Source organism: Siniperca chuatsi, linkage group LG14 (genome assembly GCF_020085105.1).
Source record: "Siniperca chuatsi isolate FFG_IHB_CAS linkage group LG14, ASM2008510v1, whole genome shotgun sequence".
Taxonomy (NCBI): domain Eukaryota; kingdom Metazoa; phylum Chordata; class Actinopteri; order Centrarchiformes; family Sinipercidae; genus Siniperca; species Siniperca chuatsi.
In genome coordinates, this window is record NC_058055.1 from 933,295 (window position 1) to 952,475 (window position 19,181).

Below are 19,181 nucleotides of genomic sequence, written 5' to 3' on the forward strand. Positions count from 1 at the left end.
ATAGTGGGTGTCCTATTGCTCCACGTAGTGTACACAGGAAGTGACAATTTACTCCTTTGTGCGGTGTCCAAAATTCAGAGTTGCATCAACCAACCTCCAGTAACGGAGTGCACCCCAATTTGAGGAAGGTGTGAGGGCCTGCTCATCGGTGGCGTCCGCTGTGGCGACCGCTGTGAGGACCCTATTGAAACTGAAGCTCCTGCGTTAGTTTCACCTAAAATGTACGAAATTTGGAGGGCAAATGTATCATGTCCAGATGTAAAAAAAAAAAGCCTATTGGACCCATACTCAGTAAGAGCTGTACTCATTGTGCCACCTACTGGTAACAGGAAGTATGCCTTGCGTGACAATCATCATTTCATTTACATTCAATTTTCAGGGTGTCATATACATTTCATATATAACATGACGTATATTTAGTGGATGTTCTTTAGCGCCACAGAAGGGACACAGGAAGCAACATTTAACTTCTTCGTTGTCCAGAACACGTGCAAATTCAGAGCTGTGACGTCCCACCTACAGCAACCACGCCAAGGCTGGCTTGCACCTGACCGCATGTCAGGATGCGAGCCAGCCGTGGCCTTGGGCCTGTTCATTGCTGCTTGTAGCTTTAAATTTTATTATTATTCCTCCAAATGAATCGCGTTTTTGAGGGGCTAAAGTTGCTCAAAAACTCACGAAACGTTGCACAAAATTCAGAAGTGGTAAAAATCTACATTTGATATGGGTCTTGCGCATAGGTGTGGCAAAATGGATCGCTAGCACCCCCTACAGAGCAGCCCCTGTAACATTTCGCTCAATGTACAAAATTTGGGGGACACATATATCATGTCCAGACGTAAAAATGTAGCGGTCATATTTTGTGATTTACAGGCTCTGTATGTTAACGAACTCCTCCTAGAGAATAAATCAGATTGTGATTTGACTTCAAATTTTTGCAGAACAATCTAAAGACCTTGGCGATTAAAAGTTGACATGTTTAAATATGTACATGATCAAATCTGTCCCGAACTTCACGGCCTGAAAAAATCTATGGGCCAATATTGAATATTAGTCATAGCGCCACCCACTAGCAACAGGAAGTTAGCCTTCAACGAAGTAGCCCCCGCGCCACGTTTCACCTAGATCTACGAAATTTGGGAGACAGTCCCAAGACTTACAAAAAAGCCTCTAGGAGCCATACCCTAAACCCAACAGGAAGTCAGCCATTTTGAATTGAAAGTGCACTTTTAGGCCATTTTTCACCACTTACAGGCTCCGTAGTTTAATGAACTCCTCCTAAAGAATTAATCGGATCAACTTAAACTTTTCGCAGTGCAATATAAAGACCGTGGCGATTAAAAGTTGTGCTAAGTATGAGTTTTCATTAAAGGTTGAAACTGTGGCCTGGCTTCGAATGTCAAGGTTTCGACATGACACAGGAAGTTGTTGTAACTACATGGTCCAAACTGCCCTGAACTTCACATGTTCACCTGCCCTGAAGACGTCTATAAGCCAATATTCATTCCTAGTCATAGCACCACCTAATGCAACCGCAAGGGGGCACAAGCCAGTGTCTTCTTGTGCCAGTCCCAAGTCTGGATAAATGCAGAGGGTTGTGTCAGGAAGGGCATCCGACGTAAAACACATTCCAAATTAAAAATGTGAATCGTGACAATGACTACCATACCGGGGCCTGGGTTAACAACGACCGCCACCGGTGCTGTTGACCTACAGGGTACCGGTGGAAATTGGACTACTGTTGGCCAAAGACCAAGAAGGAGAGGAGGAAGGTGTGTTCGTAGGCAGAGAGAGAAGAGGAAAGCTAAGAATGTAGGACTGACAGTAGGGACTTTGAATGTTGGGACTATGACAGGGAAGGCTAGAGAGTTGATTGACATGATGCAGAGAAGGAAGGTGGACATACTGTGTGTCCAGGAGACCAGGTAGCAAGGCTAGAAGCTTAGGAGCAGGGTTCAAGTTGTTCTACCATGGGTCAGATAGGAAGAGAAACGGAGTAGGAGTTATCCTGAAAGAGGAGTTTGTGAGGAATGTTCTAGAGGTGAAAAGAGTATCAGACAGGTTGATGAGTCTGAAGCTGGAAACTGAAGGGGTGATGTTCAATGTTGTGAGTGGTGATGCCCCACAGATAGGATGTGAGTTAGAAGAGAAGGGAAAATTCTGGAGTGAGTTAGATGAAGTGATGCAGAGCATCCCCAGAGGTGAGAGAGCGGTGATTGGTGCAGATTTCAATGGGCATGTAGGTGAAGGGAACAGAGGTGATGAGAATGTGATGGGCAGGTTTGGTCTTCAGGACAGGAACGCAGAAGGACAGATGGTGGTAGACTTTGCAAAGAGGATGGAAATGGCTGTAGTGAACACTTTCTTCCAGAAGAGGCAGGAACATAGGGTGACATATAAGAGCGGAGGTAGAAGCACTCAGTTGGACCAGTGACTGTAAAGTAGTGGTAGGGGAGAGTGTAGCCAGACAACACAGGATGGTAGTGTGTAAAATGTCTCTGGTGGTGAGGAAGATGAAGAGGACAAAGGCAGAGCAGAGGACGAAGTGGTGGAAGTTGAAAAAGGAAGAATGTTGGGTAGTTTTCAGGGAGGAGCTGAGACAGACTCTGGGTGGTCAGGAAGCGCTCCCAGATGACTGGACCACTACAGCTAATGTGATCAGGGAGACAGGTAGGAGGGTACTCAGTGTGTCATCTGGAAAGAGGAAAGCGGACGAGGAGACTTGGTGGTGGAACGAGGAAGTGCAGGAGTGTATACAGAGACAGAGGTTAGCTAAGAAGAAGTGGGACACTGAGAGGACTGAAGAGAGTAGACAGGAGTACAGGGAGATGCAGCGTAAGGTGAAGGTAGAGGTGGCAAAGGCCAAACAAAGAGCATATGAGGACTTGTATGTTAGGTTGGACACTAAAGAGGGAGAGGTGGATTTGTACAGGTTGGCCAGACAAAGAGATAGAGATGGGAAGGATCTGCAGCAGGTTAGGGTGATTAAAGATAAGGATGGAAATGTATTGACAGGTGCCAGGAGTGTGATGGGAAGATGGAAGGAGTACTTTGAGGAGTTGATGAATAAGGAAAATGAAAGGGAACGAAGAGTAGAAGAAGTGACTGGTGTGGAGCAGGAAGTAACAAAGATTAGCAAGACTAAAGTGAGGAGGACATTGAAGAGGATGAAGAGTGGAAAGGCAGTTGGTCCTGATGACATACCTGTGGAGGTATGGAAGTGTCTAGGAGAGGTGGCAGTAGAGTTTCTGACTAGTTTGTTTAACAAGATCTTGGAGAGTGAGAGGATGCCCGAGGAATGGAGGAGAAGTGTACTGGTGCCAATTTTTCAGAACAAGGGAGATGTGCAGAGCTGTGGCAACTACAGAGGAATAAAGCTGATGAGCCATACAATGAAGTTGTGGGAAAGAGTAGTGGAAGCTAGGCTAAGGGCAGAGGTGAGCATTTGTGAGCAGCAATATGGTTTCATGCCTAGAAAGAGTTCAACAGATGCAGTATTTGCTCTGAGGATGCTGATGGAGAAGTACAGAGAAGGTCATAGAGAGTTGCATTGTGTCTTCATAGATTTAGAGAAAGCGTATGACAGGGTGCCGAGACAGGAGCTGTGGTATTGTATGAGGATGTCTGGAGTGGCAGAGAAGTATGTTAGAGTGGTGCAGGAAATGTATGGGAGCTGTAAGACCGTGGTGAGGTGTGCTGTAGGTGTGACAGAGGAGTTCAAGGTGGAGGTGGGTTTGCATCAAGGATCGGCTCTGAGCCCCATCTTGTTTGCTCTGGTGATGGACAGGCTGACAGATGAGGTTAGACAGCAATCTCCATGGACTATGATGTCTGCAGATGACATTGTGATTTGTAGTGAGAGCAGGGAGCAGGTGGAGGAAAATCTAGAGAGATGGAGGTCTGCTCTGGAAAACAGAGGAATGAAGCTTAGCCACTCTAAGACAGAATAAATGTGTGTCATTGAGGTTACAGGGAGCAGAGGTGAAGAAGGTGCAGGACTTTAAGTACTTAGGGTCAACGGGTCAGAGCAATGGAGACTGTAGGAAAGAGGTGAAGAGGCGAGTGCAAGCAGGTTGGAACGGGTGGAGAAAAGTGTCAGGTGTGTTAAGATTAAATAAGATTGAAGGTAAGAGAGTGCAAAGAACACTGATTAATGATAAAAAGATGGTCTGAGGTGTAATTTCTGGGAATACCCACAAGTGTGCTGACAGATCAGATTAAAGAAAATGTAGCAGGAGCAAAAGTGACTGAAGCAAAATGCCCGAAAACCACATCGTAATGGAGAGAAATATGACAGCATGTTGATTTTTGATGAGGAAAGACTACTGTCCAAAGTATATATTGGGGTATATGAGCTACGAGGTCAGGCCTTATAACCCCCCACTATTGAGATGCTTTAAATGCCAAAAGTATGGGCATGTGGCGGCAGTGTGCAAAGGCAAACAATATGTGGGAGATGTGCTGGTGAACACGAATACGGAAAGTGTGAAAGAGGAGCTCAGCTTAAGTGCTGCAACTGTGGAGGTCAGAGCAGCAGAAGTACAGCGACTGAAAATTTCTCCAGGGATTACATATACCGAAGCAGCTAAGAAAGTAGCCATGCAGACAGACAAATCCAACACTAAGCCTGTAACAGAGAGCAACAAAATGATATGGTTTGAAGGATGCAGCATAGTAAAGGAAGACACATTGATTGTGGGGAAAAACGAGTTTATATTGTAAAGACGTTAAGGAAATGTTAAATGGAGGGACGTCTAGCTGGCAATCACAATCATGGGGTGGTGGATCATCATGGCATTAGCTATATTACAATGGAATGCAAGAAGCCTTATTGCAAATGGTCAGGAATTTAAAAAAACTGTTTCAAATCTACAAGATAAACCTAATGTGCATACAAGAAACATGGCTGAGACCACAGTGGGATTTCGTAATACGGGGTTATACAGCAATTAGGAATGATAGGAAGATTGGGAAAGGTGGTGGTCTGTGGCAACAATTGTGTGGGATGCGACGAGGTTTAATCTGATTAATTTAGGGAAAGTACACAAATCAATAGTGGTCAAGTTCTTTGCAGGAAAGGATGAATTAGCAATAATTAACTGATACATTGGACATTATGGGTGGGCAGATACAGGGTATGGTGGTATGGTGTGGAGATTTCAAAGCGGGGGAGTAAGAAAACGGATGAAAATGGTTTAATCATGGAGAAATTCATAGAGGATAAGGGATTAGTATGTGTGAATGATGGGAGAAGTACTAGGTATAACAGTGCTCAAAATAAGGGAAGTGCAATCGATAAAAAGTTGGTTGCAGTCATTATAGAGTTGGCAGAGGAAACAATAACAAAGGGTTCAGTGAGCAGAGGTAAAAAAAGAGTGTACCATGGTGGGATGAAAACTGTAGGAAAGCTGTAAAAAGAAGGAATAGGGCATTTAGACAGTTAAAAAAAACATAATTCATTAGAAACATTAATTCAGTACAAAAGATCACAGGCAGTAGTTTGGAAGAGTATAAGAAAAACTAAACGTGCATACTGGAGGCAATATTGTAATATGATAGGAAGAGAGACACAGCTGTTTGATATATGGGGAATGATCAGAAGAAGTGGAATTAGGAGAAACAAAATAATACAGATGTTGCTAAGTAGCAACAAAACAGCAGTCAGCAATGAAAAGGCAGAACTTCTGGCAGAAATGAAGAAAAAGTTCATAGTTCAGAAAATGTATCAGTAAGAGCTAACAGATGAGAGGATGCAGATGTAACTGTAAGAAAAACTAAAACAAGAGAAAGTTTAGACTTACCTTTTAGTTTGTTTGAATTAAAAAGGGCTATTTCGCATACGCAGCAATCATTACGAGGAAAAGACGGCATTTGTTACGGCATGTTAGCTCATATGGAAGACAGTGCACTCCTTGTAGTATTAATGTTGTTTAATAAAGTTTGGGACACAGGAAAAATTCCATTTGCATGGAAACAGTCAATCATTGTACCAATTTTGAAATCCGGTAAAGACCCATCAGACCTCTAAAACTGTGGACCAATAGCACTTACTTCACAATTATGGAAAACTATGGCGTGAATGGTAACTGAGAGGCTAACATATTTTGTAGAAAGTGGAGAATTGTTTTCTCCTTTTCAAAGTCGGTTTCGTAAAGGAAGAAATACAAAGGACTCTATCTTATGCCTAGAGTCAGAAATTAGGAAAGCCCAAACAAACAAGGAAATGGTAGCTGTCCTTTTTGATGTAGAAAAAGCATACAATATGTTGTGGAAGGAGGAACTACTTATCAAATTAAGTAGGTTAGGGGTGGGTGGCAGGCAATACAACTGGGTGCTGGACTTCCTATTTGGCAGGACAATAGAGGTAAGAGTAGGTACAGAGTACTCAAGGGTATATAGAGTTGAGAATGGAACCCCACAGAGCAGTGTTTGCAGTCCAGTTTTATTTAACATCATGATTAATGATATCTTTGAACAAGTCGAGAAAGGTATAGGGAAATTGTTGCTTGCGGATGACGGGGCCTTGTGGATAAGGGGTCAAAATCTAAGATATATACAGAAGAAACTGCAGGCTGCAGTTGAGGTGGTGGAGCAGTGGGCAAATAAGTGGGGTTTTAAGTTATCTGTAGCAAAGACACAAGTGATATGTTTTTCTAGATGTCTAAAAGACAAGTGTAAAAAGGTCAACAATCTCTTAAGAAGCCTGTCAGGACGAGACTGAAGAGCAACCAGAGCATCATTGTTAAATGTATACCAGGCCCTTATGAGAGCTACAGTAGATTATGGATGTGTAGTTTATATGCCAGCAGCAGAAAGTCACCTTAATAAACTGGATGTGGAGCAGGTGCAAGGACTAAGAATATGCAATGGAGCATTTAAATCCTCTTCAGTAGCAACCATACAAGTTGAAATGAATCTGTCCCGCATGTGCTACTGGAGTGTAGGGCCTATGAGGAGGAAGAAGAGAAGGAAGGAACTGACACCAGCATTAAAGAAAGCAAAGATAAGTTTCACTGTAGTGAACATACTTGGAGATGCGGCACGGGAATACACAATCACCTAATACCTGAAGGAAACAGGGTTAATAGAGAGAATTTTAGTTTTTTTGTGTTTTGTTCTATTTTTTGTCTTTTAATTGTCTGCCAAGCTACTGTTCTACACTCCAGTCCGGTAGGTGACGGTAATGCACCTGCAAGCTGGTTGCCAACCGCCAATCGAAATAAAAGAAGAAGAAGAAGAAGAAGTCGGAGCAGGATGCCGGTGTGTTCCAGGACTTGGGCATTGGCTCTCGTTACCTTGGAGTTTCTTTGCCAAAGGAGACAGCTCGTCCTCCAGTCCGGCAAGCCAGCGTATCATTCACACTGCATTAGTGTTTTGCAGAAAAACGTATCGTTGAGCCGTGTAATAAATCCATTTATAACACCGGGAACAGACTACAACACTACTTCCAGATTCGGTTACATTTTTGACGGAAAAATCAGCATGTCGTCCACTACAATGTACCAGAGAATGGTTTGGGTGGACCTGGAGGCAAGTCATAGGGCTAAAACCGGCTTGTAGATGTGTAGTTTAGTTACGCTGTAATATCTACGTTTGCTAAAGTTAACGTTAGCTAATGCTACATCAAGCTAACCAGAGGTAACGTTATCGTTAGACGAAATGATGCGGATGTTCAGCCGTTAAATGTGTGAATCTCGGTATAATCAATGACGTTAACTGCCATATGTGTAACTAACTTGTTTGTAAGTACTTGAGGATTGTAACTAACTGCAAGGTTTAGCTAATACGCAGAGAAAACTTGGGTAGTCACCTACAAATAGTTTATAGAGTATTTATAACATTTCAACAGCTTATTAGTTGAGATTCAACTCTTCTACCGTTTTCTAGGTGTGGTTAGGTTTAGGCACAAAAAACAACTTGGTCAGGGTATGTTCATGAATTGTCACATATGCTCTTGATAATCTGTCAAACAGCTACAGACTAAGCGAAACAGTTGAAATTTCACTAATACTCTACAGACTATCTGTAGATAGATCTGCGGACTATCCAAATAAAGTGTTAACAAATGTCTCAATGGCACAGTTTGCTATGATGTTTACTGGATGATATGTGCTGCCTTCATGCAAACATGGCAGATGCAGGCCTACGACTATAAAATACTATTTATGTTACTTTTCAGCAATTATTCTGATGGACTCTTGTTGATGCTGTTGTGAACCCATCCATGCTATTTAAAAAGTAAAAAAGCAAGAAGTAAAGTGATGATACATGTTAGAGATCTATGTTTGAGGAATAAGTCTCTGTGTGTGTTTTTTAGATGACAGGTCTGGACATTGAGAAGGACCAGATCATTGAAATGGCATGCATTATCACAGACTCTGACCTGAACATTTTGGCTGAGGTAACATAAACACCATTGGACAACCTCTGGTCTTCTATCTGTATTGTGAATTAAACACATCTGTTCTCTGTTGGCAGGGGCCCAACTTGATAATTAACCAGCCAGAGAAGCTGCTGGAAGGGATGTCGGAGTGGTGTAAAGAACATCATGGAAAGGTAAGCTGTCTTTGTGGTCAGGGGCTTGAAAGAAAAACAGATAGAAAATCACATAGGTCTAAGGTAGAATTATTTATGCACAGCTCTCTGAGTTGCAAATTTCAACCATTTTGCACCGAGTCATTGATGTCAAACAAACTATTCTGCCTGTGACAACTGACAGGAAACACCGGCTTTGACAACAGAGAGCAGTGCAATAGTCATTTTCTATCCCAGTCCCAAGGACTTGTCTATCCATCCATCCATCTTCTATGCCTGCTTACTCCTGTTGAGAGTCCCAGGGGGCTGGAAACTACCTCAGAATGCACTGAGTAGAATGCAAAGAAACACTATGTTCAGGTTGCCAGTCTATTTCGGGCTAATACATGGTGCTAATAGTCCCAATTAGGGAAGCTGAAACAACTGAATGACAATAAGGGATTGTTTATTTTGTGTGACTGTGAATGTTGCTTTTTCCTTCTCCTTAAAACAAATACTGCATATTTGAGTTTTCACTGTGACAGATTTCACTAAAATATAATTTACGACTTATTTAGACATGTGACCTCTGAACCTCCATATAGATTATATAGCAATATAGATTATTGCTGTGCCTCAATGTCAGCATGGCGGCAGCATAGAACAACTGAGGAAACAGAAAAGTTTTCCATCTGATACTCCCATCTGAACAATACCTATCAGTTGTCTGATTGGTATTTTTAAAATATAAATTTTAACAATACCAATACCCATTCTACATTGAAACTTGGGGACATGTGAGTGTTTTTTAAATTTATTTTGCTATGATTAACCCAAACAAGCAATAGTCACTGTACAGACATGTTTCTATTTTAAGTAATAGAGGCTGTACCTTCACTTAGACACGTATACTGCACTTAACGCGGGTAAAAGCAACCCAAAGTTTCTTTTTAGGCTTCAAGTCTACTTTCTTTTTTTATTAAATATTAAATATATTTTTTTATTTTGATAATGTTTTAGTAGTTTAACCATCAAATATTTATGTTAAGTGAAAGACAAATATTTGGTGGCTATGGTTTCTCATATGACAATAGTTTGTTTACATTTCTCCATATAATAAATAAATAAATACTTCGGAAGGGTGTTTTCGGCCACTGAATGGAGCATGAAACCAATTCTAAGACATTAATATTGGTTTCTTTCTAAAATTGTTAAGTAGTGATATTTAGAGGTGTTGGTAGGTGTATTTTTTAATGTTTGACAGAGCCAGACTAGCTGTTTCCCCCTGCTTCCAATTTTTTTGCTAAGCTAAGCTAATCATCTCCTGGCTTCAGTTTTATTTTAAAATGTTCCCTGAGAAATTTTTGATCTCTAGTAGCGCTATGGAGCTGTTTTTCTATGAGTCCCCGCAAATGTGGCAGAGAAGAAGACTGCTGGCAAATAAACATGGATGTAAACGATGGTTGATTTAAAATTCTCAAAGAAACGGCTTTGCAAATGTTATAACAAATGTTTATGAGGAAGGAAATGCATTCAACACATTTGTTAGACCTCAAGGATGCAGACAATGCATTTTGGTGAGTAACACTCAATGTAAACAAACTTTTGTTTACTTACAAAAAAACTCCACAGAGCACCTTTTAACATACAGACATAAGGGAGGTATCGATCTTCTCATCTCATCACTCTTGGGAAAAAGGTATAGAATAAGTATATATTAGTTGTATATTTAGTGATGTATATAGCCAGTGTAATTGTGTCTCAGTCAGGACTGACCCAGGCTGTACGAGACAGTAAAATCACCCTGGAACAAGCAGAGTATGAGTTCCTGTCCTTCGTCAGACAGCACACTCCGCCTGGACAGTGTCCCCTTGCTGGTGAGTTACTTATATGCACCAGTAGCAGAACTGTGATATTACTCAAATGATTTGGCTCCCACAGTCATGTCCTATGATATATTTTCCTGCAGGTAACTCTGTGCATGCGGACAAGAGGTTCCTAGACAAGTACATGCCCCAGTTTATGTACCACCTTCACTACAGAATCATTGATGTTAGCACCATCAAGGAGCTTTGCAGGCCAGTGTTTGTGTGACAGTGGAGTGTCTGAGAATTTGTGTGCTGTTGTGGAAACTTTCTCAGCTTTGACAGCTTTCATTGTAATGAATCCTTGTTCTGCTCTGTTTTTTCTCTGCTTTGAGATTGTATCAGCATCTCTGAATAAGAATGGAATATTTTCCACATTTGTCTCTGACCTGTACTCTGAAGGTAGCACCGTGATATAGAAACACACTATAAACACAATCTATTGTAATTTTTACCCCATGTCTATTAAGCTTGCCTAATGGGTACTTTCCTTGCTGTTTTCATTAAAGCCTTGTTATTTACTGAAGCCCCACTAATGATCTTATCTGGCAATGATCAGTTTGCATGTCAAAGGCCCAATTTTAATATTGCATTGCTGAGTAGGTAACTCAATAATTAGTGTCTATCTACTTAGCAGTACATCAGAAGAAATCAAAGATAGTATGGCATTCTCTTCAATGTGACTGTATATGACAAGTTTAAACAGAGAATAATGTGGGTTTGTTTTTGTTGTATAAACAATTTCAGAAGGTGGTTTCCAGAGGAATACAAGATGGTGCCTCACAAGAAAGCAACCCACAGGTAAACAATAAGAAAAACACATCAACATAATAATGTAAACTGATCATTGCTTAAAGGGTGTCAGTTATGATTTCACTGTACTCACCAAAGTAACTGTTGAGATCTTTGAACACGGTGAAATCACTATAACAAAGTCAGACAGGGCAAAACATGAGTATTCATTATTATAAAGAGTTCGGTCTAGACCTGCTCTATAGGGAAAAGTGCAATGAGATAACTTCTGTTATGAATAGGCGCTATATAAATAAAATTGAATTGAATAGTCAGATAATCACAGGTTAGAAACAAACCAACAGTTTGTAGAGATTATCTACCACTTTATTTGGAGGTCAAACTGAAAGTGAGTGCAGCGAAAATGTTGCTAATAATCCCTCATTGTACAGGAAAAAACTTTGATCATTGTAAACATCCCTTACAGTTTATAGGCCCACCCCCTGCTTAAACTTTGACCTCCTGTACTTACTCTAGTTGTGCACTTTGGGTAATAATTTTACCATTCCAATTTGTTTTCTCTCAAAATAAGTTAATATAACCTGGGGCTTTGTTTAAAGGTCCACTGTGTAGGATTTAGTGGCATCTAGTGGTGAAATTGCAGTTTGCAAACATTAAATACCGCTCGCATTACACTAATGAAAATACTTATAAATGTCATATTCAATTTCTGCCAATAGCTCCTCCTAAATGTTACACACTGGACCTTTTGGACCTGTCTGGTCATGTTTCTTGCCTCATCTTACTTATTGTGATATTGCCGTGCTCTGAGATCTCAGTAATTAACTTGGTAAGTGCATTATCATAACCAACAGAACTGATAGCAAAACATGTGAAAATAAGATCCAAGTTGAAATTAATTAGAATTATCTTTTAAGTTTGGTCTTTGCTTGGTCTGGTTTTCTCCTTCAGAGCCTTGGACGACATCCGGGAGAGCATTAAAGAGCTGCAATACTACAGAGCCAATGTCTTCAAAGTCTCAACAGAGGAAAAGAAGCGCAAAATTGTAGAAAATGGAGGCGGCAACAATAGTTAGAGCGCATGAGTGAGACTATGGAGCTTTCAGTGTTACCGCACCATCATTCAGTGTGATTGTCGTTATTGATTTTAGTTTGTTCATATTTAGCTGCCCAATGATCCTTTGTTTCAGTATTGTTTAATGTAGAGGTTTCATCAAAGGGAGCAAGATTCTAGTAACAGTTTATTCAGAAGAAGTCTATTTTTCCATGTTTAAAGGAGGAAAATTTGAAAGTGATCGTTGGTGGTTTGCAGTTTTGTATTTATTTAGACATCTTTAGTCTGGGATTGACCCTCATTTCCACTTGTTTTTAAAATGAAACCAAATAAACTATGGTCCCTGAGGAAACAGTCCAGTCCACCTGTGTCATCTTTATCAACCAAATACCAGAGCTAGTTTGGAGTATGTAGGACACTCACGCAGGAAAAGTGACTTTTTGTTTTGAGTGTGGTGTTTATGGACACTACTGTTTCCAGCTGTGAGCTGTTGGAGTAGCTGGAAAATTAAATTTTTTAGATGGTGATGTTACAGCTGCAGGAACCTGGTAGGGGGAAAAAAAAAACCTAAATGTTTGGAAAAAACATTTTGTCCTCTCGCTATTAAGTCAAATTCTGTACAGTAGCTATTCAGAGTTGAAGTGTTATTGCTGTCTGTAGACTTGTGTCACTTACTGTTATTACGAAACGGTGCAATACATTACTTAATTTTTTCCCCCTAACTGCCAAAACAGTAAACTATACAATCCTACATAGTGTATAATAGAGTATACAGTAGTGTGCTAGACACAGCATTAGAGCTGTAGGAACAACACTAGATGGCAGTGTGCAACTTGGAAAGATTTGAAGTACAGCACAGTGTCTTGTCCTGGTTGACAGTGAGGTAGAAATAAAAAATTCCTGAGATGATGGGAGAGATGCTGGGGAAATGCCTTGGATGAAGACAGATGACTACAAATAGATGAGATTAATATGTATTTATAATATGTAATGATGCAGAAGTATGCCAGAAATTAGTGCTCATCAAAATGATTGTTATGTGTCACAAGGATCAAATTCAAGAGCTTAGTTCAAGGGATTTTACTCAACCTTCCATCCATTCAAAGCCCTTTTTGTTCAAAGTTCAGGATTCATGCCTGTCAACTGATGGAAAAGTTAGAATTTACATAAATGCTGAAATTGTTATATCTGTGATGAGCTGATATTGGGTGATAATATTGGGCTGCCCATGAATTGGTTGCACAAAGTGAAGAGGACATTAGCAGTTTTTGTGCTTGTTGACTGTTCTCAGCATAAACAGGGGCAGATTCTTATAAAGTCTTAAAATGTCTGGAATTGTAGGAGAGGAGGCAATAAATTTGATCTGGGGCAGAATGAATGAGTGTTTCTATTTTTTTCAGTTTTATTTTATCGGTATTTTATACAACAATGACAATTTCCGCAACGTCTAATATCTATTTGTTTGTACGTTAAATAGGTAGCGTACACTCCGCTGAGTAGGTTGCGGTAGTACACATAGTGTACACGTTGTGATCCACATTTTAACCTAGAAGAAGAACGTGTTGATCCAGCTTCTGATTTGAGGGCTGCAGTGTGGAAAACATCAAGGAAAGGAAAACAAGAACGTGACGCTGTGAGGAAGCAATGCATTTTAATTGTTTTTGTAGATGCAAGTATGTAGAAGTATTAGTTGACTGAAAAACATACAGAAGAAGAATAAATTGCAAAGCATTGCTGAAAATGCAGAATTGTGAAATTAATTCCCAGAATTGGAATCTGAACTGCATTACCTAAAGAAGATCTTAAATACATTGCTAGAAAAGCTGTAAGCTAAACTGTCATATTTCAATGTCAATGGTTTTTACTTCTATTTTTTTTTTTTAAAAGCACAATATTTTAAAAAGTATAAATGGTATAAAAATATTGAATAGAAGCATATGTGTCCTCTAAAGAGAAAGTTTTAACATTTTAATGGTTTCTGTAGCTTAAAAATATGTAAAAATAGTAGTGCACAGAAAAACACAGAAGAGAAATATATTATCTAAAGAAGCAAGAGCTGAAATACATTGCCAGACAATAAGTGACTGACAGTGACAGACAGACAGACAGACAGACAGTAAGTGACTGACAGTGACAGACAGAGAGTAAGTGTCAGACAGACAGAGTAAGTGACTGTATCTGTGTAGCCTGAAATTACTCAGACAGAGAGAGCTTTTTAAAACTTCCCTTCAAAGAAGACAAAATGAAGCTTAAGCTGTAGATCGTATTGGTGAAATTACCTCACCATCAACATCGGTAGGCTTTGATGAATATTTAGATGTAAAATTTGTGTGGATAAAGATTATTGAGAAATCACAGTTTCAAAAGTTTTAACATCTGAATGGTTTCTGTGGCTTAAATATATGAAAAAATAGTAGTCCACGGAAAAATTGCATAGGATAGGTAGAGTGCATATTGTGCATGGACTCCTTACTGATCTGAGGAAACATCAACAATACCAACAACAACTTGTTACTCACCTCATAACAGAACATCACAACAATATAAAATATTAAATATATATATATTATAACAACGTATAAAACAATAAAAACAATAGCCTAGTAAAAAGGCAGTGGGAAATGTTAAAGTTAAAGTCAATACCAAAAAAGGACCACACTAATGGTTTCCCACCATTAAACTTACTGACTGCACATAACATACTTGACATTACTGCTTGCATAACAATTCAGCAGTAAAATGGCAAAAATGAAAAACTTACCTTGCGTTATAGAGGAGGTGCAGACAAACCTTGGTGCACAGGGATGATGCTTTTATGTTGTCATGTGTTTCTGGTAAAAAGAGAAAATGTTTTCAAAGGGTATTAAAATTAACACACTAAAACGTTTAACCCTTCACTTACAGTATTTGCCCAAAGAGCAGAAAAAATGCTTAACTCCACCTGATTAAAAAGATCCAAATTTCAACAACTGTGAAAGAGACCCTTCAGAGAATCATTTGAGACTGAAAGCACTTTTTCAAATTACATTAGCTATTATTTTCCCTTACATAGTACGGTTGCCCAGTGCACAGCCTACAGTTCAATTCAAGTGACAGCCTAATATGTCTGCATTAAGAAATGCAAAACATCTTTCCTTTAATGGTTTGTATTGTGCGCAAGAATATTTTCTATCTGTACTATACCTGTTGAGGGAGTGTTGGTGTGACAGCACACACACACTGTCTTCTGCACCATTTAATACAGTCTATGTAGCAAACACTCTTCTCCATGAACAAAATACTGAGGCTTAAATGTAGGTTTTAATCAGCAGCAGTGCTTGAATGTTGCCTCTTTTTTTAAGCTAACGTTAACTGAAAAAAATGATTGAAACTGCCAGTTGCAGTTTATTTTCTGTGTCCACGCTCAACTGTTACAGAGTTAACTACAGTGTTTTAATGGAGTGCAAACAAGATATTTCACAGATAATGTAATGTTCGCTGGAGTGTAAACAAATAAACCTAACATTAAGCACCATAATATTTGTTAACTAAGCTAACATTAGCTAAGCTAACGTTACCTGTGAGAATAGTGAGTGACAAAAATGTTTTAGGGTAACCTAGTCGATTATTTCACACAAATAATGATCAGTGCAGTGAGAGAAAAAAGGAGCATTTTAAGATCTTAAATTAGGATCCGGCTGAGACAAGAGGAAGACAAATTCTCAGGAGCTTGAATTTAAGAAGTATGAGAAAATGGTCAAAATCTCATATTGATGTTAAACTGAGCTCAGTTATATCTAGGAGAAATAGGCTGGACAAAGAAGAGATCTTATTTAGAATTTTCCTTTCCTCTGGGCAGAGCTGGAGGATCCTTTCGTGACATTTAGATCCTCTGTGTGGATGCATTATGGTTTCCCGGTTAGTTACAATGGGGACATACACAGGTATGTCTGTGGAAACACTTCAAACATGTAATTTATGATGGCATCACCTGAATATGTTGATTAGCGAAACGAGACAAAACCAGAATGGAAGTCGAGTTCTTCTCCCCACAGCACTCAGGCAGCATCTCACTGCAGATTCAGACCATGCCAAATCAATAACTAATGCTATAGGAGTATTTATCGCTGTAGATATGCGACCATACTCAGTCGTAGAGAATACAGAATTTAAGCATATGGTCAAAGTGCTTGAGCCCCGCTACAATGTGCCTTCACGTGTGTGTCTGTTCCGCTGCTCTATAGAAATGAGCGCAAGCTGCAGTTCAGTAATTATCAACAGTCTTATGATGGAGCATTACTGACATTTCTGTTATTTATTTGTTGTTTTTTTCTTATTGACAATATAACAGTATTTGAGTGCATTAACTTTTACAGTAAAAATCCTCTGATATCACTGATGTTCCCGTCTCTGACCATTTCTGTTTTTTTTAATGCTACTATGTCTGCATCACAACAGTGTCATGTCTGTTGTTGTAAAGCAAATCTTCGATAGGCATGCTAGGACTAGGTTTTTAGATAGTATGAATACTTTTCCTCCACCGAATGCTTGCTCAGTTGATGATCTAGCGAATGATTTTAATAATAAGTTGAGATCTTTTGAAACTGCTGCTCCTTCCAGAATTAAAGAACAACAAGTAGCCAACAAATCACCTTGGAAATCTGCTGCCATTTGCCAGCTAAAAAGAAATTGTTGAGAAAAAGTAAACTAACTATCAGCTTTGACATCTTAAAGTCTCACATGAGAATTTACAATAATGCTGTCAGAAAAGAAAGACAAGCCCACTTCTCAAAGATCATTACTGATAAGAAACACAACCACAAAGTCCTCATCTCCAAGGATAAACACCCTCAGTTTAAATGATGAAACCTCAGTTCTCAAATGTCATACTTTTAAAACAGCTCTAGTAAAACCCCTCCTTAAGAAGCCTGATCTGGATAGAAACCTTGCTAATTACAGGCCTATCTCAAATCTTCCTTTTATAAGTAAACTTATTGAGAAGATTTGGGCAGTTATAAGGTCATCTGAATATCAATAATATTTTAGATAAATTCCAGTCCGGTTTTCAATCCAACCATAGCACTCAAACCGCTTTATTAAAGGTAGTAAATGACCTTCAACCAACCCAAACAATGTAGCAGTCCTCTTTTTGTTAGATTTAAACGCTGCATTTGATATGATTCATCATGGCATTTTAATCAATCGACTTGAGAAATGGGTGTGTCTCTCTGGCACAGTGCTTGACTGGTTTCACTCATACCTGTCTGAAAGAAAATTCTTTGTTAGTTTAGGTGACTTTGTGTCAATAATGACACTTGACATCAAATATAGCTTTCCGCAGGGAAGCATTATGGGTCCTATTCTGTTTTCTTTATACATGCTCCCTCTGGGCAACATAATTAATCACCATAATGTCAAATATTACTGTTATGCAGACGATACACAACTTCTGTTTCACCAGACAACCACAGTTCCTTAAATGCTCTTTTAACCTGTCTGACTGACATTAACATTTGGATGAGTAAACATTTTCTAAAAAGAAATGAGGAGAAATGTTGTTTATTATTGATATGATATGTATTGTGAAGCACTATGGCCTGCATCTTTGCATGATATGCTATTCAAATAAAGTTATTATTATTATTGTTATTGTCAGTTATGCCTCAAAGCTATGGAACATCACTACCTATTATCAGGGAAGCCAGCTCGCTAAATATTTTTTAAAAAGCAAGCTAAAAACGTATCTCTTAGCCTTTAATTAGCTGTGACTTTCCTGATACAAGCTGGAAACTCTGTACTGCTGCACTACTTTTAAAATGCTGTATTTTACGTGATTTTATGTGAGGGTGTTATTTTCCATCTTATTTTCCATTAATTATGGCATTCTATCCCTGTTTTTATGTTCATTCTATGTCTTTCATGTGAAGCACTCAGTGAATGTAATTTTCTTTGTTGTAAAGCACTTTGAGCTGCATTTCTTGTATGAAAGGTGCTATACGAATAGTTTATTATTATTATTATCAGTGTTATCAGTGAGGTGAGGTGTGTGCGCAGAGCCCAAAAGATGCTAAAATACATTACCCACACCAGCCAGAGCCTTGCTGCCTTCTGGCAAGCAATACAAGAAGTATCCACTGCCGTACCACCAGACTACAGAGCAACTTCTTTACTCAGGCTATGAGACTCTTTTGTTTTTTTTTGTGTGTAGCATGAAGGGAATACAGCTTGCATTTTGTTGTACAACCCTGTGTTGTATAATAAATAAACCTTGAACCTTGATTGTGAGGGACTGAGCTGGCAGGCATGAGGAGTCACATGGATTTTCAAAAAGAGGGTTTTATTTATATAAAAATGAAACAAAAAATGCACAAAATATCTATATAATAAGGTCTGGGCCCATAAAAGAGGTCAACTACAAGCACTTAACACAGGCTATGCTAACTTAATATAAACTGAATAGAACTGGACAGATTAAACTGACCTAACAAAGACAAAACTGACCCAACAAACAACACAAAGGGGAACATACCTATATAATGGCTGATTAGACCATTTTTGAAACAAAGGGGTAACACAAAGACAAACACTACTAACTAAACTATAAATTAAACAAAGCAGGACAATTAGTATATCAGTTTAAATATCTTAATTAAACAAAAACAAAAGTACCAAAAAACTAATATACTCTAAAAAAGAGTCTCTGAATTTGAAATCTCAATCCCCCCATGATTTGGAAGGCACTTGGTACACTTCATTATTTAATACTGCGCATGTGTCGGCGTTTTTGTGTACCTGGCAGAAGCGTTGCTAGAAACCATCATAAATTGATATTTTATGAGTTTTAGTTGAGTTTTTAAGGCAAGTTTTCTACGCTACACTGCTTTCCTGGCCACTGCTTTACCTATATGTTTTAATTTGGAAAAAGTTTTCAGTCATCAGACGTGTGGCTCTTAAGCGATTTTAAGCTGGATACGCAGGACTTTCCTCCACTGGAGGGATGCTCCCTTTTTCCAGCGG

At 39.1% G+C, this 19,181-nt stretch overlaps 1 protein-coding gene across 2 annotated transcripts; it reads left to right on the forward strand.

Moving 5' to 3' along the window:
• The first annotated feature begins 7,216 nt into the window (after positions 1 to 7,216).
• Positions 7,217 to 12,540, forward strand: smfn (small fragment nuclease). Of its 2 annotated transcripts, none has more exons than XM_044222463.1 (7): positions 7,217 to 7,530; positions 8,318 to 8,401; positions 8,479 to 8,556; positions 10,280 to 10,391; positions 10,484 to 10,592; positions 11,130 to 11,180; positions 12,084 to 12,540. In XM_044222463.1, the coding sequence occupies exons 1-7, from the start codon at positions 7,255 to 7,257 to the stop codon at positions 12,205 to 12,207; spliced, it is 834 nt and encodes a 277-aa protein (XP_044078398.1). In that variant the 5' UTR covers positions 7,217 to 7,254; the 3' UTR covers positions 12,208 to 12,540. The 2 variants fall into 2 exon arrangements, with proteins under 2 accessions (XP_044078398.1, XP_044078397.1); XM_044222462.1 differs by having other exon boundaries at positions 7,218 to 7,530; positions 11,127 to 11,180.
• The last annotated feature ends 6,641 nt before the right edge of the window (positions 12,541 to 19,181 follow it).